This window comes from Neopsephotus bourkii, unplaced genomic scaffold, assembly GCF_033783945.1.
Source record: "Neopsephotus bourkii isolate Nb327-2 ecotype Australia unplaced genomic scaffold, CSIRO-AGI_Nbou_v1 NB_616, whole genome shotgun sequence".
NCBI classification, from domain to species: domain Eukaryota; kingdom Metazoa; phylum Chordata; class Aves; order Psittaciformes; family Psittacidae; genus Neopsephotus; species Neopsephotus bourkii.
The window spans coordinates 2,083,248-2,106,376 of record NW_026901116.1 but is presented as its reverse complement, the minus strand read 5'-3'; the positions used below and the strand labels follow the sequence as shown (position 1 = coordinate 2,106,376).

The 23,129-nt window shown below is 44.0% G+C and overlaps 1 protein-coding gene across 1 annotated transcript in view; it reads right to left on the bottom strand.

Moving 5' to 3' along the window:
• Positions 1-9,982: 9,982 nt before the first annotated feature.
• Positions 9,983-23,129, bottom strand: part of DNAAF9 (dynein axonemal assembly factor 9) — a 76,662-nt gene continuing 63,515 nt past the window's right edge. Inside the window, exons 30-37 of the mRNA XM_061351975.1 lie at positions 22,187-22,322; positions 21,749-21,835; positions 20,557-20,663; positions 19,778-19,852; positions 19,405-19,607; positions 17,401-17,466; positions 16,529-16,622; positions 9,983-15,067 (exon numbers count right to left, since the gene is read on the bottom strand). Of these exons, the coding sequence (XP_061207959.1) occupies positions 14,955-15,067; positions 16,529-16,622; positions 17,401-17,466; positions 19,405-19,607; positions 19,778-19,852; positions 20,557-20,663; positions 21,749-21,835; positions 22,187-22,322 (881 nt within the window). The 3' untranslated portion in view covers positions 9,983-14,954. The remainder of the gene's footprint in view (positions 15,068-16,528; positions 16,623-17,400; positions 17,467-19,404; positions 19,608-19,777; positions 19,853-20,556; positions 20,664-21,748; positions 21,836-22,186; positions 22,323-23,129) is intronic.

Below are 23,129 nucleotides of genomic sequence, written 5' to 3'. Positions count from 1 at the left end.
TGGGCCCCCATGGGCTGCAGGGCACAGCTGCCTCACCATGGGCTGCACCACGGGCTGCAGGGGAGCCTCTGCTCTGGTGCCTCCCCCTGCACTGACCCTGGGGTCTGCAGGGCTGCTCCTCTCACATGTTCTCACTCCTCCCTCTGACTTCAATGTCAGGTTTGTTCTCCCTTCTTAAATCCCGCATCCCAGAGGTGCTGCCATCATCACTGATGGGCTCAGCCTTGGCCAGTGGTGGGCCCATCTTGGACCTGGCTGCACTGGGGTCAGCTTCCAGCAGCTTCTCACTGAAGCCACCCCCGTAGCCCCCTGATACAAAGACTTGACACATAAACCCAAAAGAAGACTGAACCCAACTCTAAGACCCTTCTTGGCTGACAGACTCCCTTACAACCAATGCCAGAGCAGGGAAGACCAGGAAGGACTGAATCAGAAACCTGCATCCTAAAAATGCATGTCCTTCCTAGGTATGGTAGGACAGCAGTCACCATCTGGATTGAGCTTTTATCTTCCTCTATGGACCAATGCCCACCAAGCACTGTGCCCAGACTCTTCAGCTTTACGTGTGTTTTGGTTGTTGTTAGTGTCACTTATGTTAACAGTTGTCCAGGTTGAATTTATACAATGAAGCTGTATTGTTGAGGTGTCCATGCAAATTGTGGGGTTTTTTTGGCTTCTTCTTGTGCTTCTTCCCCTCTGTGCTATTAAAACCTGAGATGAACATCCCTTCCAGTCTGTATCTGGACTTCAATGAGTGTGTTGAGGGGGGAGTGAGGGCGTTGGAGTTGGCAGAAACAAATGGAGATGTGTGGTTGGGTGTCAGACTGCAGCAAATAAACAGCAGGACAGAGGATCATATCATGGAATGGTTTGGGTTGGAAAGGACCTTAAGATCATCCAGTTCCAACCCCTGCCATGGGCAAGGACAACTCACACTAAACCATGGCACCCAAGGCTCTGTCCAACCTGGCCTTGAGCACTGCCAGGGATGAGTTAAAGCTTTCCCTTTTGTATGCTACAGTTGGGGTGGATTGTATCCCCAATTCATACATGTGCATGGGGTTTCTCCATCAGGAGGTCATGCCATCATACCGTAAGTCATCACGGCAATACAACAATGCATCTTCCACCCTTGGAGCAAGTCTTGGCTGTACATATATGCTACATGTGCACTGCATGTTCATGCATGGCATGAGCCACATGTGTTCAACTCCGGCGTGGATATCCTTGCATCCCATGCTGCTCTTCAAGGTTCTATATTGAGGGCAGGATCCAGCTGTGGGGATACCTTGGATATGGGGTAGGATTCATGTCTTTGAAAGACCAAATCACATTAAATCCCTATGCGTGGCCATGTGAGTCCCACAACGAATATCAGAACAGTACAAAAACTGCTGCACTTCGGTCAATGAGGCCAGAGAATATGCCAGGAAAACCAGTCCTTATTGCCCAAATGCCTTTAAAATATGGGAAGACAAAGTAAAAGAATCAAGTAGATTTCAAACTTTTCCTCTTTGGCTTCACAACAGGGATTTCATGGCAAAGATGCAAGAAAAAGATGGGTACAGACAAGAATATATATGTAAGAAGTGTGCTTCTCAAAGCAGAGTTAAGCTCTTTCATACAGTCACAGGAGATGTGTAAGTGAGAACAATCTTGTTCAGCAAGTCCCTGAGGATCTGCCAGGGAAAACGAGTGGGAAGGATGAGGGGTTAAAGATAGTTTTCAGAGGAAGCTTGGCTGTGGCTTCCTGCAGGCTGGCATGCAAGAGGGGCTGGAGATAGACCTCTATGGAGGCACCGTCCTCCTCAGAGACCAGGGATAAGATATTGATAGAGCAGAGTGGGAAAGATGAACCTGGAAAATCCCAAAAGAGAGCATGAGGATGTAGCACAGGTGGCTCTGGTTGTGGAAATCCCACTGTAAGGGTGGAAATGATGAACAAGCACTTTGTACACAGGAGAGAGACCTTCCAGAGCCAAAGGCTGATGGGAAAGCAACAAAGGGCATTTCTATAACAACAGAACCAAGCGATTAGGCTAAGCACTGGGCAAACATATCTCCCAAATCCCACATTATTAAGGATTTAAGCTGCAAACCCTCTTACAAAGCCATCCAACCATGGACACCTCGTTAGCATGTTCGTAACCGCAGCCAAAGATGGTTCATCACCAGGAGCTACAAAAACAAATCACCGCAGGACTTAAATTGGGCAAGAACAGAAGCAACAACAGCTTCCCACTGTACTGGAGCTGGCCTCCTTAGGGGAGACTGGCCAAGAGCACTGGAGCGATGAGAGAACCATTACATCACATTTACTTGTCTTACCAATGCCTTCCTTGCCCTGGCTGTGCTGGTTTCCATCCGCGGGTACATGGCGTGCTCGAAACGTCCATAAGAAAAGGAATTCTGCTGTCAGCTGCTGTGTGCACCATGAATAAAAGCACAGTAACCAAGGTTACTTGGGGTTTGCTCTTGTGATTTCCCAGAGGAAGCAATATTCCCCCTCTTTCTTCTGGTGGTGTGCTGACAGCAGCTCCTCAGACGAAACAGGGCTCCATTGTACCAAACCCTGAGTGCAGAAAGATGGGTCCCTCCAGAGAGACCTTGCAGCCAAGAAACATCCAGATCCCCCGGGATAAGATGCTCCAGTGGTTGGCTGCCGTCACTTGGTGGATGTGGAAGCCGCTGCCTCCTGGGAAGTTACCTCCAGGACAAGTGAAGCTCTCCCAGCTCTGCCCTAGACCCTGCTGCAACAGAGCCTCAGCCCTGGGAAGATCCAAGGAGCTGCCTTTGCTGAAGGCCACCTGAGCTGTTGCAGACACGTCACAGGATCCCAGCCTGGTTTGGGTTGGAAGGGACCTTAAAGCTGATCCAACTCCAACCCCTGCCACAGGCAGGGACCCCTTCCACTGGAGCAGCTTGCTCCAAGCCCCTGTGTCCAACCTGGCCTTGAGCACTGCCAGGGATGGGGCAGCCACAGCTTCTCTGGGCACCCTGTGCCAGCGCCTCAGCACCCTCACAGGGAAGAGCTTCTGCCTAAGAGCTCAGCTCAGTCTCCGCTCGGGCAGGTTCAAGCCATTCCCCTTGGCCTGTCCCTACAGGCCCTTGTCCCAAGCCCCTCTCCAGCTTTCCTGCAGCCCCTTTAGGCACTGGAGCTGCTCTGAGGTCTCCCTTGATTCTCCCTTACTATGAACCTCGATTTCACTCATTAACTTCTTTGTCTTGAGGGTTTTGTTGCAGTTGATGTCTTGGGTCCACCAAGGCCTTGCTGGAAGTCAGAGCCAGTGCAAGTGGAAAGACCTAAGCTATACAGTGATGGTCACCTTGCCTAATCTTCCCAGTGTTCAGCAACCTGCAGTCCCCACCCTGGCAGGCACCAAGTTTGCCTCTCCATTATTCCTACTGACTCTTGATGGAACATTTCTTCAGCAACATTTGCAAGGAGCTCCTGAGCTGAACCACAAATTGCTCAAAAGAGATCGCAAAGAGGATGCTGGTAGCCAAACCCATCCCTGCTGGGGAATACAGCAGTGCTGCTGCAGGTCAGCTGCAGCAGGGTCTCCTGACCTTGAGGCAGGGAATAGTGAAATAGTAAGGAATGGTAAGAACTGACTTGGTCCTTGCATGTGATCATAGAATCATAGAATAGTTAGGGTTGGAAAGGACCTTAAGATCATCCAGATCCAACCCACCTGCCACGGGCAGGGACACCTCACACTAAACCATGGCACCCAAGGCCTCGTCCAACCTGGCCTTGAACACTGCCAGGGATGGAGCATTCACAACCTCCCTGGGCAACCCATTCCAGTGCCTCACCACCCTAACAGTAAAGAATTTCCTCCTTATATCCAATCTAAACTTCCCCTGTTTCAGTTTGAACCCATTACCCCTTGTCCTGTCACTACAGTCTCTAATGAAGAGTCCATCCCCAGCATCCCTATAGGCCCCCTTCTGGCTGGACGAGGATACGTTGCACTCTCATTACTTGGCATGACTATGAGGTTGACCAGTGATGCACAGCTGAATACGATCCAGCAATAAGGACCAAGCACCCACAAACCTCATGGGAAGAGCCTGGCATAGCTGAAGCAGCAACAAGGGAGCCAGTGATGAGCAAACCTCTTCTTTGGGCTCTTTAGCCCTGATGGACCCTTTCTAAGCTTAGGCTCCAAGGACACCAAAACATGTGCTGGGTTTCTTCTTCCCAAGAGCTGAGACAGGACGAGGGAAAACCCTCCCCAGTGACTCCTTTTGGTCACCAAGGTTGTATAAACAGCAGAAAGGACTTTTGATCATAGCTATTAGGGTTTTCTTCTCCAGAAATGATCATTTCCTTGTGCAACGTGGTCCTCTGTGGTCAAGGTGGGATCCCAAGATGGGAGAGCAGGTTTGGGGCTCCATTTCCAATGGTCGTGTTATTGTCCTGGTGCCAGCTCCTGTGTAGTACATAAAGTCAGTTTTAACTCCAGTATCTCTTTACTAGAAAGGTGCTGAATCTGTTCATTCTCTTTTTCTTCCCCAAGCCTTCCCCAAAGCCAGCCTGCATTGAATGTTTCAGGTATCTCAAAATGGGAACAAAACATAGCTCAGATCCCACAAATAGCTGCCATCAAAGAGGCTGTGCTTTCTTCCTCCTACCTTTTCATCTTCACTTGGGAGAACAGGGTAACCTCTGCTCCTTGCCTTGCAATACTCTGAGGGAATGGCTCCATGCAGGGAACTGAAGCTCCACATGAACTTCAGACACAGGCTGGGGTCTCTCGAGGGCTTTGACCTGGATTTATAGCACTGAATTGAGGCTGTTCCCCTCCTTACATCATTTGTAGGGTAACTAGAAAGCTGGATCTGGTAAAAGGGATTTGGCGCTCAGAGTCTTCTTTAGCTGAGATTCTCTTTCCAAGCCAGAGAGGAGAGATGCTCAATATATTTCCCCATTGTTTTGCTTTCTTTCCTGCTTTCCTCCCATAGAGACAGATCTGCAACAGCACTGGGGCTAAACTCAGGTCTCTAACACAGCAGAAGTGATCAGAGCCACCCCTGTGTGGCATTGCTGTATGAATGGACCCATGGGGAGAAGGATGGGTCTTTAACGTGCTTCCGATGAGGAAGGATGAACCCAAAGGGTGACAAAGCCATGCAAGACAAGGGCAGCCTTCACCAACCCTGGTGCTACCAGACAAGCCAAGTAAACCAGGCATGATAGAGCAGCAAAGAGCTGGTGACGAAGCCAAGGCACAAAGAACTCACAGCAGGGCTGTACTTTGAACCAGCAACCATCATTTCCCCCAGACCCCAGCAGCTTTTCGTTTCAAATAGGGTCCACCAGCTCCCTTTCTTCCATTGCAATGAAAGAGGAAATCTGGCTGCCTGGGATACGTAATTAATTGGAGGATTCTGGTCTACAGAGAGAAGTAGGGAAAAAAAAGAGAGAAAAAGCCAATTCGAGGAAGTTACCCAAATTAATCTGCGGTGGGATGCCCTGGCTGACAGATTGAGACCAGCTTTCTGCAAGCTTAGGTTATCAGTGAACTCTTCAAGGGCTGACTGACAGCCTCAAGTCTTGCTGCAATGCATAAGGAATGTCTTCCGTGGGTAAAGCTGAAATCATCCTGAGCTTCCCTCTTGCTTTCAATGCTTGGCATTTTCCAGCAACCCCTGTACTTCGTGGCAGGGGACTCTGGGAACAACAGAGAACATGGGTAGGGGCAGCACTGCATGGTCAGCTGCACATCCAGAGCGGAAAAACAGGGAATTAAGCAATTAGAAACCTCTCAAATGTCCAGATCACAAAGAAAAAACTGAACCTTTAGCATCCTGTAGTAGGATTTGCGTGAGATTGCTGGCCTGGGCAGCAGTGGGAAAGCTGAAGACCAAAAGCCCCAAACTCAGCATTGTCACATCTCACCCTTTGAAGGCTTGTCTGCAACAGTGCCCACATTGTGCTCGAAACGTCAGGACTGCTGGAGGCACAAAGGGGCTGAGAGCACCTCTGTGGCGAGCAGGAGCCGCATGGCCACGGCAGACTTGCTGCAGACAATCAGTCAGAGCTCTTCACTCGCAACACAAGGCTGACCCGGGACAGGGGGGGAAAGAGCCGTCCTGGTGCACGGCAGGAGCTGCCAAAGGGATGCTCCGGGCTGCTCTTTGCACACATTAAGCTTTGATTGAAAACGATTGTTTCTTTCCCCACCCTCGGCGGCTGCCAAGGAAGCAGCAGACGGGCGAGCTCAGCGCTGTCTGTGAGCCAGCGCAACCAGAAGCAATGCGAGCACTGAACAACTCCATGCGTCCCAGAGGGACCGGCGAGCTCAGGACAGGGTTTAGCATAGCCTGGGGGATGCTGATGTGTCCATCTTCTCTTATTGTGCCCCATGGCATCAGGTAGAGGGCTCCTTTTAGAACTGGGAGGGATGTAACCTGCAGCATGAGTGTGGTTGAAGGAGGGAGAATGGTTCCAGCCCTATGGAAAGACATTCCCCCTGCATCCCAATGCCATAATCCTGTCCTAATTAACACCCTGGGCTTGCAACATTTCTGGTCTCCTTTCCTCCTACAGGAAGGTTTCCTTTCCTTTTCCACACCTCCAGGTGAGCTCTGCCCTTCACTGCTGCTCTGGGTTGTGGTGTCATGACAAGGGGAGATGGGTTTAAACTTAAACAGGGGAAGTTTAGATTGGATATAAGGAAGAAGTTCTTTACTGTGAGAGTGGTGAGGCACTGGAATGGGTTGCCCAGGGAGGCTGTGAATGCTTCATTCCTGGCAGTGTTCAAGGCCAGGTTGGACAGAGCCTTGGATAACATGATTTAGTGTGAGGTGTCCCTGCCCATGGCAGGGGGTTGGAACTGCCTGGAACTCTTAGAGTCCTTTCCAACCCAAACCATTCTGTGTTTCTATGTCCATCCCAAAAAGGCAGCACCAAGGCAGGCTCCTACCTCAATTCTAGCAATGAATTCCAACATTTTTTCCTTCCCAAACCCAGCAAAGCAGCACCATTGGGTTTTCCTGCAAGGGGAATCAAGGCAGAGACTTTGCTTGCTTGGGTGAATTGATCTGGGCTTGGCCTCATGCTAAGATTATTACAAGGTGCTGGGTAGTTATATTCTCTATATTCTCTATATAAGGTGTAGTTATATAGAGAATTATCTCCATTGGTCCCTTCCAACACAAATCAGGTACGACCACAAAATCACTGGTCCCCCATATCTCTCATTCATAGAATCATGGAATGGTTTGGGTTGGAAGGGACATTAAAGCTCCTCCAGCTCCAACCCCTGCCACGGGCAGGGACCCCTTCCACTGGAGCAGCTTGCTCCAAGCCCCTGTGTCCAACCTGGCCTTGAGCACTGCCAGGGATGGGGCAGCCACAGCTTCTCTGGGCACCCTGTGCCAGCGCCTCAGCACCCTCACAGGGAAGAGCTTCTTCCTTAAGGAATGGTTTGTAGCTTTGCCATTCTCCGTAACACCTCTGAGCCCCTGGCCAACCTGAACTGGGCCTGAAGGAAGGGCTCAAGGGTCACAAAACTCGGATGCTTTAGCAGAGGAAAGAGGTCCGAGCCATCCACCATTAGGGGTGCTAACCATTGCTCACCAGCAGAAAGCCAAGAGCATCCACTCTTGCATCCCTGCCCCAGCCTGCACCACTAGCTGAGAGGCCTGGTAGGATGTGAAGTTGCTTCCCTGTGAGCATGTTTGGTGCTGCCTTCTCTTTCTCTGTACATGGGGCCAGCCACAACCAGGGTCAGCAAGCCATTTCTTAACTTCCCTCCTGAAATTTCAAGTCTCTTACTGTATCCTAAAGCAGAAGTCATCTATCCACTGCAACTGCTAACGGCATCTGCAGTTGCCAGTGCACATGAAGATGTGTTCGGTAGATGCACAGCATCCTGTGGTCCATTCAAGGATGGAACACACCAGAAAGGGGCAGGTCACCTCTGACAGCACCAGGCATAGAAGAGGCTAATTCTGTCTTCGTGCTCTTTGTGCCAACAAAGGGAGAAGGGATGTGTCTGCTGGTACAGGATGAACTCCAGCCCTTATCTCAAGAGGTTCCATAGGGAAAAACAACAGAATTCTCTATTGTTGCACAGGAAACCCATCTTTCAACAGTCTTCGGCATCAAACCAGCCTCTGGGACCTTCCCTGTCTGCTGGTGACATCCCTCCTGACCTCGAGCAAAGCGCTTCCTCCTCATGTCCCTGCAACGAGGTGAAGCCTGTGAATAGAATCAGACATCAAATAGCCCCAGAGCATTGGGAAGGCAGCAATCCCCATCCAAACACCACTGCTGAGATGGTGTATGAAACCTCCACATCCAACACTGGGTGTTAGGGAAGAGCAGACTGAGGTAGAAGGTGGGCATGTGAGGATAGGACCTGCTTTCTCCCCCATGCTCCTACAGTCCAAGCTCCAGCAGCTGGACATTGAGCACATAATGCACATTTGCACCCCTTTCACTTCATAGGCAACCCAGCAAACCCACCCAGCTCCTGATTTGATGCACACAAGCCACATTAGATACTGTGCATCTCTCTCCAGAAGATCCTGCAACCCATCCACACCATCCCGATCGCCTCCCTGCTTCTCCAGCTCCTCAGTTACTCTTTCTCCAGTGCTTCACAAAGCAGAAGTGTAAGGAAAAGACTATGGACAAAACCAGCTCTGCAGACAAGATAAAGAGTTAAAGCAGGCAAAGCTCAAGCTTTAGAAGAGAAACGGGTATGTAATAAATCAGATATTAGAAGGCAGGAAGGTGCACTACATAGAGGAGTCAAAGTCCGGAACAGGATGTATATAAAGCAAATATTGAACTAACTTTGATAACACAGAGAAAATAGAAGAGTTTTGGTGGGGTTAACTGAAGGCTCAATTTTCACTATTAGAAGTTTCCTGTTTTACTCGTGTCGGGCGGGTTTACAGTGATCTATACAATACATTGTGTGCTCAGTGATTTCCTAGCCGTGAATGGCTCACCCACATTTTACTTTCCATGCTTTTTTTTGGCCTGAACTGGAGCAATAAAGCCATTGAAATCCTCCAGGCCTTGCCCATTGGGTGTTTTCTTTCCTACCAAGACATCAAACTACCCCAAAGGTTTATTTTAAGCAAATTCAATAGGAGAGATCACACAAGCACCTTGTTGAAAATGTACAATGGGAGCCAAACCCAGAGCTATTCAATTGGCAAGTGCTCCATTTATGTGCAATTCCTGTTGTGAACTCATTACTCTAATGAAGTGAGTTTAATTTATGAAGCTATGGACATGTAGGCAAAGACATTCCAGAGGCATTTACAATGGAAGGTAGAGGAGCTTGTGTAAAATGAAGCAGAATGGAAATCTCTGCAGACAGCATCAGACTCACCAAATTTAGGTAACCGAGACCAAGGAACACGACTGAATCCCTGACTTGAGGGATAAGATTTATCCAGAAAAATCTAACTGAGCTCTGTTTGGGGAATGAAAGTCGAGGAGCAGGCATCCCCATCATCAATTGCCTTTTAAAGCATTGCAATCTTTGTATTAGTTGAGGGTTTTGCTCTTCCTGACTTGTATAATCCCAGCCTGGTTTGAGTTGAAGGGACCTTAAAGCACATCCAGTTCCAGCCTCCTCTGGCCTCACTCCAACAGCTCCACATCCCTCTTGTGCTGCTGCCCAAGAGCTGGATCAGGACTGCACAGGGGTCTCCCCAGAGTGGGAGCATCCTCTTCCTCGTCCTCCTATGAATTTTCCATTTTACTCAATCAGAAACCCAAAAAAATAAGGTCTAAACTTAAAATTGCAGCTTAATAAACCCTCCCCCCCAAAAAAAACAAAAATCAACCTTAAATCCTTAATTCTTCACAATTTAGTTTGAATGAAAAACAATCTCCTTTCCACCAGTTTAGAAAAGTATCACATTTGAGAAAAAAACTGCTTAAAAAGCTTAAAAATTCAAGTTTAGGAGATAGGAAATAGTTTGTTAAAGGAGTCAAAGACCGACAGCAGATGGATACTGTTTATTGGTTCCTTCCATCACATCTGAGTTACAGGTGTAAAAGTCACACAGAACTGCCGGTATAAACATGTAAAACAATACAAAAATAAATGGAAAGGTAATTTTATATTTACTGGATCAAGTCGTGTAATAAATACAAGAGGCCAAAAGCTTCAATCACACCGTTCAGTTTAACTGAAGTTACAGTAGTGTTTGTAAAGACAAATTCTTAACTTAAAGTTGCAAATATTAAAGCATTGAGAACTAGTATAAAAGTGAATTTTGGCACATTGTAAAGTGAGAAGTGTTACACGAGTGTCTGACCCTTGTGTCAAAATGAAGCAGTTTCTCACTACCTTTCTGAGGTACATCTTTAAACAATCTAAAATTAGATGAACAACGCGGTTCTACCAACTCACAGCTTACAATTCACTCTACTAGTTGCAATTGGGGTTTTTTTTCCCTTTTAAGAATACCAACGTATTCCAGAGCTTAAATCTGTGCAAATTCAGAAAAGTTTCAATTAATAATAATAATAATAATAATAACAATAAAAGAAAACTTATTAGGGAACTTTCACGTGCAACTTAAACCCTCCCTGCAATCCCTTCTGTTAATTGCAAAGTGTAAAATCAGACTACTACCAAATTGCACAGCTGAAAGGTAAAATACTCCGAGATTGCAGGATGAATCCAGTTGCACACGTTCCTCTCCTAAGCTTATCACATTTTGTTCTCCCTATAACTTCAGTAACTCCTGATCGCACTCATTCTTGGTGAGGAAAATAACAAAGCCACCACCACAAGCTGCTAACATGAAGGTCAGCAAAGCACGTAAACCCCTTGAGGACTCTCAGCACTTCTTCACCAGATCAGAAATGCCTGGACACAATGATAACTGTCACCAATTTCCAGAGTACAGTGAACAGAAAGGAACAGTGTAATGGCACTTCTTCTGTATCCAAACATTTGTGGCTTAGAAATGGTGCTTTTAGTTGGTTTTAATAGTACAGTAGCTAAAAAGAGTTTCAAAACTAGAAGTATCTCGATCCTCACCTTAACTTCAAGAGTGAGGAAACCAGATTACCCAATAGATGGGGTTTGGTACAGTATAAACTCTCCCACCAGAGTACAAAAGTTACCCTCTTCTACAAAAACAAAAGTGCTGCTGATTGTTAGAAGGAGCTCCAAAATAATCAGCAACTGCTCTTAAACTATCAGCAGCATCAGGCATTCACACATTGTAGTCCTCAAAGAGTTTTCTTTAATACAGTTTAACCATTTGTGCTAATATTCTTTCACTAGGTTAATTTTTAAGTCCTTTCACCAAAACTGTTTTTCCTTTAAAAACCAAAAAGTGGGTACAAGCAATACAACCCATGACACCCATTTACTGTATGCTTCGGGAATAAATGGGGTCACCTGCAAGGCACTACTATGTTTAAAGGATATCATTGTCACAGTTTCACTATTTCAGCATCTCTTTTTTTTTTTTTCCCTGTTTTAAAGTCACAGTTAAAAACTAAGGAAAAAAAGCAACCCACCAGTAATTGAGGTAATCAATTTCTTTCCATACCAAAATATATGAATTGAAGTAGTACCAGTATGGTGAAAGGTCTTCTTAATACACAGCTATTACCATATAGCATGCAGTACAGTATAGAAGTATACTAGGCCTTTGTTCCGAGCCCTTCTGATCAGTTTTTAAGGAACAGCTCCATTTGCACAGTAGCAGCCAATTTTGGAATACTCGTTTCTTTTTTGTTCATAGGGCAACTCCTAATTCAACAGAACTTGTTCCACCAGCCCCGGATGCATCAGCCCCATTCAACATTTCTTTTTGAGAGCTGCACAAACAGGAGTTCTTAAAAAGAGTTCAGCAGAGCAAAATAAGCTACAGTATCTTCATCTATTGGTCAATTGCACTTAAATCTACTCTGATATTGACTTAGGAGTTGGGACGAAGCATTGACATGCCCATGGTCCCAATCACTGGTGTTTCTTCTGATGTTACATAGTCATACCACTAGTCTAGAAATATGGCTTTGCAGATTAGATAACTTGGACTGGAAAGGAGCACACTGGGTTTACACTAAGTTTACTGGTAAAGAACTAGAATTTGTGAAGAATTTTCTAATGCCCCTTTTTATTGCAGTGTTACGACCAGGATTTTCTATTCTAATAATCCTGGTTCAATCAATAGTTACATGCAACCAATTGTACTTAGTTTGTAAACCACTTGCTAGCCCCCCCCCACCCCCCCCCCAATTCACTGCTAGCTACACTTATCTACTAGGCACTACAGTATCTTAAGACTAAAGTATAGCCATGCATAGATAAACTCACGAGCCTTATCATGATGCTCTATACCTGTAATATGGGTTACCCCACAAAGCCTAGAAACACAAACTAACCGCTGGCTTTTAACTGTACTTGAACAGGATACAAGTAGTTCATAAAGTCTCGTGGTGTGCAAAATCAAAACGAAAATTAACTCTTAAATTCAGACAGCTTCTTAAATCTAGAAGGAAAGCTAGGAACGAAACCTTATCAACAGCTAGATCCCAACCTGCAGCACCTGGAATTCCACCTCTGTGCTGTGCAACTACCACAGCGCAGGCGCTGAGCCAGCTAGTAGCAACGTGTACTGGAAGTCTACCTGAAAAGGTGTTTCAGTTATTGAAATTTCAGCCATTTCATATTCCAAAGGTAAAAAATACATCTCTTAAGGAAAGCATAAAACTATATCTAGCCTTAGGTTTGATGGCAGGAGTTAAATCCCATTTTCCTGCCACAGAAAGGGACTGCATGGGCATGTTACAAGTATTTTAAGTGTACTGTAAGGAATTACTCATCCCACTTCTTACCGCATTACATACATCTGACTAAAAAGTTGCAGTCGCATTAACAGATTGAGCTGTTCCTAAGGCAAAGGAATATGAAAATAAAGAATTCCTCCTGGACTATTGGATTACATTCTCAACACACAGCATGGCTACAATAATCTGATTATTCAAACAGGCTTCAATAATTACCTTTAAGTAGCTGCTGGGTTACCTTATAATCCTTCAGTGGTGAGCTATGAAATCTCACTGAAATTTGTAGCAAATTAGGTTAAAGGACAAGTTGCCAGAATTCCTATTATATTATTTAGCAGTTATTAAGGTTCTCTTGTAAAGTACTTAAAACCAGGTGCATCAGTTTAGTGAAATGCTACAACGTGCAAACTCTTTTGAAAGCTTCCCAAACAAGTTCTTTCCATACTTCAAGTGCATCTTCTGATATTTTTTACCTTTGGAAATAAGTCACTTTCATAACAAGGAAATCTTCAGCTTCAGAATCTCCCTTGTCTCTTGCTCTGCTCAAGTTTTCTTGTGCTGAAATAAGCCTTCAGAGATAGGCTTCTAAGCAACAGCAAGTTGCAGATTACCAGCACTCATGCCATGTGTTTTCTAGCCCACCAATAACTGGGTAGAAAACAAGGTATCTCTCCACTTACCTCGTTTCACCCTGAAATCTATGAACATCTTTGCTTTAGACAAGCCAAAATTTCAGCTGCAGATTCAAACTGTGTAGAGGGGGTGAGACACATGAGGGCCTCAGAAAAACACAGATCCCTGAGTGTTCCCCCATTTCTCGCTTTGGGAACACCCTGACAGCAGTGGGATTAGGCACTCTTCCCAGTTTGTGCAGTATTCCCCCATTTGTCGCTTTGGGAACACTGTGATAACTGTGGGATTAGGTGCTCTTCTGAGTTTAACTGTTTCCCCCATTTCTCGCATTGGGAACAGCCTCACAGCTGTGGGATTAGCACTCTGAGGTTTTTTAAAGGTTCCCCTATTTCTCACTTTGGGAACACTGTGAGAGCAGTGGGACTAAGGGATTCTTCTGAGTTTCTTAAGTGTTCCCCCATTTCTCTCTTTGGGAACACCCTGACAGCAGTGGGATTAGCACTATTCCAAGTCTTTAAACTGTTCCCCCATTTCTCGCTTTGGGAACACCCTGACAGCAGTGGGATTAGCACCATTCCAAGTTTTTTAACTGTTCCCCCATTTCTCGCTTTGGGAACACCCTAACAGCTGTGGAATCAGCACTACTCCAAGTTTTTGAAGCATTCCCCCATTTCTTGCTTTGGGAACACCCTGACAACAGTGGGATTAGCGCTATTCCAAGTTTGTTAACTGTTCCCCCATTTCTCGCTTTGGGAACACTATAACACTTGTGGGATTAGGTACTCTTCCAAGTTCTTGAAGCACTCCCCCATTTCTTGCTTTGGGAACACCCTGACACCAGCAGGATTAGGTACTCTTTGAGTTTACATGTTCCCCCATTTCTCGCTTTGGGAACAACCTAACAGCTGTGGAATCAGCACTATTCCAAGTTTTTGAAGCATTCCCCCATTTCTCGCTTTGGGAACACTGTAACAGCAGTGGGATTAACACTATTCCAAGTTTTTGAAGCATTCCCCCATTTCTCGCTTAGGGAACACCATAACAGCTGTGGGATTGGGTACTCTTCCGAGTGTTTTAAATGTTCCCCCCATTTCTCGCTTTAGGAACATCCCCCAGTTCCACATACTGATCCCACTGCTCCTGTGCAACAAGTTTCAAGGGACACCCAGAGATTAAAGTGGTTTGATTACCTGCATGACAGACCAATTCCATTATTACATTCTGACCTATTATGAAATACAGTTTTGCTTCTTTTCTTCTTCTTCTTCTTTTAGATAAGTTTCCACTACTAGCCAGAGATTCCAAGTGATGCTTTTTACAGTCTGGAATTAAGGTGAAGTGGAAGCAAACCTGACAGTACAAACAGCTAAGCAGTTACCATATTAAAATGCCAACCTTACAGGAATGATCTCTTTAAGTTTCAAAAGGAGTGCTGAAAACTGTCATTACACTTAATTTTCTAGCAAGGACAACAGCATTTTTGGTTACTGACAGTAGGTGATTCAGAAAACGCACCCAATACACATGCTTATGTCTTCTGCTCAAAGAGATCATGATACTCTTGTTCTTCGAGTTCTCTGTTGTACTTCTCTATCTCCCTGTTGGCTTCCTCCAAGTAATCGTTCATGAATTGGTCCATCACTGATTTTGAAACATTAAGGAGAAACATTGATACAGATAGCAAAGAACATACAGGTTGGAAAGAGGTATCAGTTCAGGAACACTTACTGAAAGCAGAAATCCAATGTATTACTTTCTGGGAGTCCCACAGTCAGACCTAACCACAACTACCCTGTGTTACTGGGAAATAATGGAGTTGCACAATAGACATTTCCCAATCAAGAGGAAGACTATAAGAACAGCAAAACTACAGAAGGTTGGCAGATGCTTACAACTATTTTGGTTAAGTGGAAGTTGAAAAATCTCTGCCCCACATTCAAATCATCCCAAAGTGGTCAACCAGTGCCTGTATCTTTTATTGCCAGACACCAAGATGGTGCATACTGAAGTCAAAGTGCACTATTAAGACTATTTTCTGACACTCTACCAGGAGTAGGAGGTGGTTTCGAAGTTAAAATTGTCCCACCAGACACAGAAAACAACTGTTTGTTCTTATTCCAAAACAGAATCACAGAATCCACTTGGATTTTTGTGAAGTTTGTCCAAGATAAAGTGAAAAGTAAACTTGGAATAGAAAACCAAATTTGAAAACGATAATGAAACAAAGACAAAAAACAATGGGAAGTTACGAAAACAAGAAAGGAGAATGGGAATCCACTGGAACATTAGTATTACTCTGGTGTTTCTTGCCAAATCTCTGGAAAGAAATGCAGAAGATCCTACTTCAGCTTTAGCTCATGCTCTGTCCACTGACACCAAGCAAGACCAGCAAGGACAGCGCATTTACAAGTGTGTATATGCCACAGTTTGGTCAGTAAATCACTGCTATGCTGAAGTGGTTTTAAAATGAAGTTTTACCTGATTAAGTGAGTTTTAAAAGTGATAACAAATAGATGCACCTCCCCACCTAACTGAACACTCTGTTCAGAACATTCCTGCAGTGCATCCACTAAGGTTTCCCTCATACAAAATGAGAGCAATCACTGAAGATCAGCTTCACCACAAAATACGTGGCAGAAGAACAGGATTCTGTAGTAAAACCTAAAAGAACCCCCATTGTTTTGACTTGAGTGTGTGCACGCACATGCCTGCACACAAGATTATATTCATTTGGAAGTTTTATTAGTCATGACCAGGCATTATGCAATATTACAGCACTATTTGGCTTGAAAAGGATTTCTTTGACAAGCTGTGGTCCATAAATTATGCTCTGTGTGAGCTCATGTACAGTTGGGGAATTGTTTGGTTGGTTCTACTCTGCTTTTTAGATCCTATCTCTGAAGTGTTTTAACAGTTAGCTCGGAATGGCAAGTAGCCATGCACAGACTGAAGGAACTAAACTTTTCACTTCACATTACCACCTGCAAATCAAACTGGCTCGTTACCATATCATCTGCTTAGACACTCTGCATTTCAGATTTGCATAGCCTGTTGCCTACCTAAAAGCCCTCACCAAAAAGAACCCCCCATTTTAAAGGATACATGGATGATAATCCATTTTGTCACCAAAAAAATTCACAAATTGGGTCCCGTTGTAAAAATAACCAGCTGGAAGTGGATCCAAGTGGCGTTTCACCTATATTAAGAAAGAATACAGCATACATCAAACATTTAAAGCTCAGAATTGCTTAGAGACAGTCCTAACAAACTTAAATAGATAAAAGAAAAACTCAGCAGAAGGACTTTAACAGCCCTGGAGGAAGGTATAGCTCCTGGCTATAAAAGACAGCATGAGAAATGACAACCATAGAGACTAAGGGAGTTCTGGGCAGCAACACTACCCATAGTCATGCCAAACTCTTAGGAAACCAATTCCAGCTCTTACAACCAAAAGCCAGTTGATGAGGGCAGGATTAGGCATTTGGGATCCTAACCTGCACAGCACAGCAAAGGGAGAAAACACAGGGAAAGACCATTATAGTAACGAAAAGCATGCACTTGTCCACCATTCAGAGAAGCTGTGGCTGCCCCATCCCTGGCAGTGTTCAAGGCCAGGTTGGACACAGGGGCTTGGAGCAAGCTGCTCTAGTGGAAGGTGTCCCTGCCTGTGGCAGGGGTTGGAGCTGGATGAGCTTTAAGCTCCCTTCCAACACAAACCAGTCTGTGATGATTCTATAGCATCTCCTCCTACTTGAAGCCAACTTGAAGCTCTGAGATAACACCAAGATTTATATCTCAAATGCCTCCTGGACAGCCTCAGTTGTGTTTCAAGTATATCAACAGACAGTAAGTGCCATAATAATTTAATGCTTAGCACACTTGTTATGGCAGGTATGGGAGGTGCTCTATCATACAAATGCATATTAAAGAAAATAAGCCAAAAGAAAGGCTTGCTATTAATTGCTTCTACTTACGTGAATGTTTTTTATTTCCTGAAGGGTTAGCATTCCTCTGGTTTTCAGGGCTTTTCTCTGAGGTTTCTGTATGAAGAATTAGACCCCAGTTAGATAGATACACAGACAGACAGATAAGGAGGGTGCTGAGGCGCTGGCACAGGGTGCCCAGAGAAGCTGTGGCTGCCCCATCCCTGGCAGTGCTCAAGGCCAGGTTGGACACGGGGGCTTGGAGCAAGCTGCTCCAGTGGAAGGGGTCCCTGCCCATGGCAGGGGTTGGAACTGGATGGGATTTAAGGTCCTTTCCAACTCAAACCATTCTATGATTCTATATACACACACACACCTTCTGAGTGACAATGTAATCCTACAGTTTCATTACATTTAAAACACAAACAAAAAACCCAAACCACAAACCAGAAAATTTCTTTCTTAAAATTGCACATAATGGTAGTGAAATCTATGATCAACATGTTATTACGCTCAAGCCCAGCATACACTTACTCCTTTTAATAGCATGTATTATAAAATTGGGTTTCTAGTGAGAATTATTCAATTACATCAATGCACTTAACTTTGTTCTGCAAACAAAAGTACAAATCAAGTGATCTCTACATAAAGCACTTGTAGAAATGTCAAATTCTAAAAGTACCTTAAAGAACAAAAATCTCAATAAAGCTTTATTGCAAAAAGTGAAGAAAACTGGCACAGGAACAGAAAAGCAACCTAGTTTTTAGTCTGAGGAGTTTCATACCTCTTTTCTTTCAAGTAGCATGCAGTAATTCTCAGAACAATCTGAAACCCTGAATTAGCCATGAACAGTGAGACTGTGCAAAGACTATTTGTAGTCTTCAACTGCTCAGCTTCACACTTGAGATAGCATTTTAGCTCCAAGTTTTCATAAACTTAAAATAGTATTGCATAGTGAGCTTCCTTAAATGCCAAAAGCATTTCTCTCCCTCTATTACCCATGTGATATGTACAGAGTATGAGATACCATCACAGAAAATGTGTACTTCAAGTAACAACCTGCCAGGAGAACAGAGGGAAGAACCTGAAGATGCTTAGAAACAACTCCAACAAAGATGTGGAGGAAACTTTTTCCCTTCCTACACAACTTTCTAGAGATACTCTGCAAATCCTAAACCATAAAGTAACCATGAGCATTTTAAGTAATACATGTTCCAAAATGGGCATCACCAAAAGGCACAGTTGGAACTAGAGGCTCATGTTCCAACCGGAATGCTAAAATATGCTGTTTGCATGGTTGAACAGTTTCTGTCAAGTGTATTTCTGAATCAGGACTCACTTCTTAAGACCCTGATGGGCAGCCTGGTGAATGTAACGCCTGCTGCTATTACCTGGCTATGTAGCAGTGAACCATCTTGTCCTGCACTCTTGGTCAGGTTGTACTGCTCACAATGTGAAGTTAGCAAGAACCAAAGCTGCAAAATATGCCTTCTAGGCTTCTTAGGATGTGCATATTCCCTGTTTGCTACTCCAACTTCTATCGCCTGGGTACATTAGCCATGCAGAAAAAGTCTTACATAGCTGCACACTTGACAAATTAAGCCAGACAAAAATGAAAAGAACTACCCTCCATTTCAGTGGATTAATTCCAATAAGGTTTAATTTAGTGAATCAAAACAAGTTTTCAGCTTTGCAGCGTTCAGGTACTTCAAGATTTATTTCATACTACACTTCAGTTTTTTGGCAATCACGTCTCAGCTAAATCATCTTGTGTTTATTCTGGACATACTCCATTTGCTCAAGTGTTCAAGAGCAGCTCAATCCATGAATAAGCTGTAGCAGATATTAAAACAATACACAAATTACAATGCACATTTGCAAACTATTACCCCTCTTTCTGAAACACATTTACACCCTGGAATCATACACACCTTGGTAGAGGACAAAGGAGATTTTAAACCCCCTCAAGTTTCATCCAGACACTCAGAATCCTCCTTTTCTTGGTAAGAAATACAAAATAGATCACACTCAACAAACATAAGCATGCCCACGAACCTGTTTTGCTGTTTCTCTGAGCCAGTCTTTTATATCCTCTTCCTTAAGAGAGCAGCCAACGAACACAAGGAAGCACTCCTGTTGACTGCTGCAGTCTCTGTTATCACCTCTTGAATCAGGAGGAGTTGGCCCCTCCTGAACAGGCACAAGGCTTAGTGAATTAGATGATGTGTTGTGACAGACTTCAATCACTTTATCAGAATCTAACAAGGAGAAGAGGCAAGAAAGAAAACGTCTTGATAAATGCTGATCTAATTTAACATCAACACGTTGGCGTAGAAAGAATACAGTCCATTAAAAAGTGTTCATATATATATATAGAGAGAGAGAGATGCAATCACAAGACAATGCCTACGTAGTAATTTACCCTTACCTGAAAACTTAACTTTGCCCATGATGTGATAAATGTTTCCAGAGAAAGGACTCGGCTTGAGCAATGACTTAATCGCTGTTTGAAACAGAAGACAAACAGATTATCTCACTTATTTTCCTTCTTGGTGTAGCTTCTGGTCAGACCTATACTACAGGTCTCTAACGCACATCCCAAAGCTGCAGTGCCCTCCAGAGCCCCACTACACAACATCTCTATTAATTCCAAGGAGGAATCTCTATACGTTCTCATTTCTTTGCTATGGGGTAGGTGGGAAATACCACGTGTTTGGCTTAATGAAGGCTTACAGTGTGTATGGAAAGTAAACTGGTGCTCCTTAACACTGTTTTGCTATGGAAAGAAGGAAAGGCATGATTATATATATCTATTCTAGCAGCCTAACATGGTGTTGAGCCTATTTTCTAGTAACTACAAAGCATTATTTGGTATAAAATGTAGAAGCCAATGGTCGCTTACAAACTATTTCAACACCACCAAATAAAATTAAACACAAAATAAAAAGCTAACATATGAAGATAAGTGTCTCTAGAAACCCCAAATTAAATTAGCTTCTCAGCTGAACAAAATCATGGGTCATTTTCCCAGAGCAGACACTAAAGAGGATGATTTACTGGACTTGAAGGAAGGAAAGCTGAATTTTCAATTAGAAGTTTACTTCAGCAGTAATTAAATAACTGTGCTACGTCAGTGCCTTCCTTCCCCTCTACTCATCAGTATTTCCAAGTTGGATTTCAATCAACTCAGTCAAAGTTCATCTGTACCTTTACATTTGGTCACAAATCTTGTCTTTTCTAGAGGACGGTTAAACCATACACAGATCTGAACCATTGGAGGGAAGACAGACCCAGCTCCGTATTTGCCTTCATACCTTAAAGACAAATAATATTGTGTTATTATTGGGATATTAACACTATTAGGTTGTTCAAAGCACCCAGGACTCCAATGATGCTCTTTTTGCTGCCATTTTCTTTAGTTACATACTATCTACATACTATTCTTGCATATTATGGCCAGGTTGGATGGGGCTTTGAGCAACCTGGTCTAGTGGGAAGTGTTTCTGCCCATGGCAGCAGGTTGGAACTAGATGATCCAACCCAAACCATTCTATGATTATCAAATAGATTAACTGTTGTCTAAAAGCTTTAAATACTTTCTTTTCTTTCTTTCTCCCTCTCCCTTTGGCTCCCACAATCCACAAGCAGCTCTGACATCCAGAGTTTTGTGCCAATTTACTTCAGGTGCTTTACTTGCATCCAATTTTGAGCAAGCATTATGAATAAAGATACACATACACAGAGGGCTGGCAAGGCATGGTAAATAAATCGTGCTTCCAGCACTATAAACCTAACTAGAAACCAGTCAGGCAGCAGTTATGAAGCCTGACAGGTTTGTATTTTCTGCCAAATAGGTGCAGCGCAGATAACTGCAACAAGATGTGTAAAGAACCCTGAACCATGCAAAATATCACTCAGTATTAAATGGCAAGCTTGGTACCACGTATTACTGTGGCCTCTACCTCTGCCAAGACTGTCAATAACGTTGCTGGGGTTTATGAATAATTGTCCCGTTAATAGCTAGGCTGACATAGCAAGTTCATTCCAGTAAGGCTGAATAGCTGTCAGAATGAAATTACTCCAGTCATTATTGACCTCACCCATCCCAATCCTTCCCAGCTTATTCCCAGAGGGTTCTTTTCTATTCTTCTGAAAAGCAACAGTAATTTTGCCATTCATTTAAATGGTGTCCAGAAAGGATCCTTTTCCCCATAAAAGGACAGCAATCGTGTATCTACTAAGCAAACTCATCAGCTCTCTTTTAAAAGTGATTTATAAAGCTATTGCTTGTTCCAAATGAGTAGTCTTGATAAAAACATAAAAATTAAGTTAGTAAGACTTTTTAATCTTCAAGTTAATTAGAAAAATAGTTGTAATAGTTCTCAGCCTAGATACTTGCCAGCCAGGGTACATCAAATACCGAGCTCTCATCATCTGAGGATCTGAAAAACTGCTTTCTGAGAGAATTAATTCAATGTCCTCATTCCTATGAAGAGATAAAGATGAAGATTCTTAAGTTCAATAAAATGGCTGCTATCTGTATGCTACTTACATAAAACAGAGCATTAGTCACAGTAAAGAGTATTTTAGTCCCAGTAAGAGTATTTTTCCCTTAGTGTGACAGTAACGTAAGTCATACTCTGCTAACAAAATAAGTTTCCTAAAACCTGTATTTATATGACTATAAATTAAAGGGAAGATGCCTTTTGCATGAGAAGCAATTGAGAAGAATTTAAATCTTCTTTGCGTAAGTTACCAGAGTAAAACAAGAGAATACAGGTTTCTAAGTGTCCCAATCTGCCCCAAGTGACAAATACTGGACAGTGATCAACATTACCTAGTCACAACTCCATTTTCAGCCAAGATGAAGGCAACACCAGGATTTGCTGCTCGGATGAGGCTCTGCAGCTGCATGAGGAGTGGATGCTTCTGCTCGGTAGCGTGACTTGTGAAAACCACGTTACTCACCAGGCCTGTGGAAGGAGATCAGAGGATGGTTTACAGAAGTCAGGTATGCAACAGTGACTGCTAAACAATTACGTGATGTAACATTCTCCTCTTATTTTCCTTCCATCTCACTACATTAAAGTTACTAATGAGACAACAAGCAAGGAATGGTTCATCTAACAGAAGCAATTTAGACTCAATCAATCACAAAAACCAATTAATTAAAACAGTAAGTTCATACAAGAATCAATTTGAGGAAGAGTTTAACGAAAAACACTAAGATTTAAAGCCTCTGGCAAATTCAATACACAGAAGGATTGACATCAAAAAAGATAACAGAGAAAAACAATGGGATCACTATTTGTCCTGAGCCCCATTTCCCCAAAAGGCTCAGCTTTTTCAGACTGAAGTGTGCCTTCACCTTGCACCTAGTGCCAACGATTTCATTGAAATCTCTTTCAATGGTTACTCTTCCTAAGCAAAAGCTTTCCAAGATTTGAAGATGGAATCACCTCCAGTTCCAACCTCCTGCCACGGGCAGGGACCCCTTCCACTGGAGCAGCTTGCTCCAAGCCCCTGTGTCCAACCTGGCCTTGAGCACTGCCAGGGATGGGGCAGCCACAGCTTCTCTGGGCACCCTGTGCCAGCGCCTCAGCACCCTCACAGGGAAGAGCTTCTGCCTAAGAGCTCAGCTCAGTCTCCCCTCGGGCAGGTTCAAGCCATTCCCCTTGGCCTGGCCCTACAGGCCTTTGTCCCAAGCCCCTCTCCAGGTTTCCTGTAGGCCCTTTAGGCACTGGAGCTGCTCTGGAGTCTTCTCCAGGCTCAACTCATCA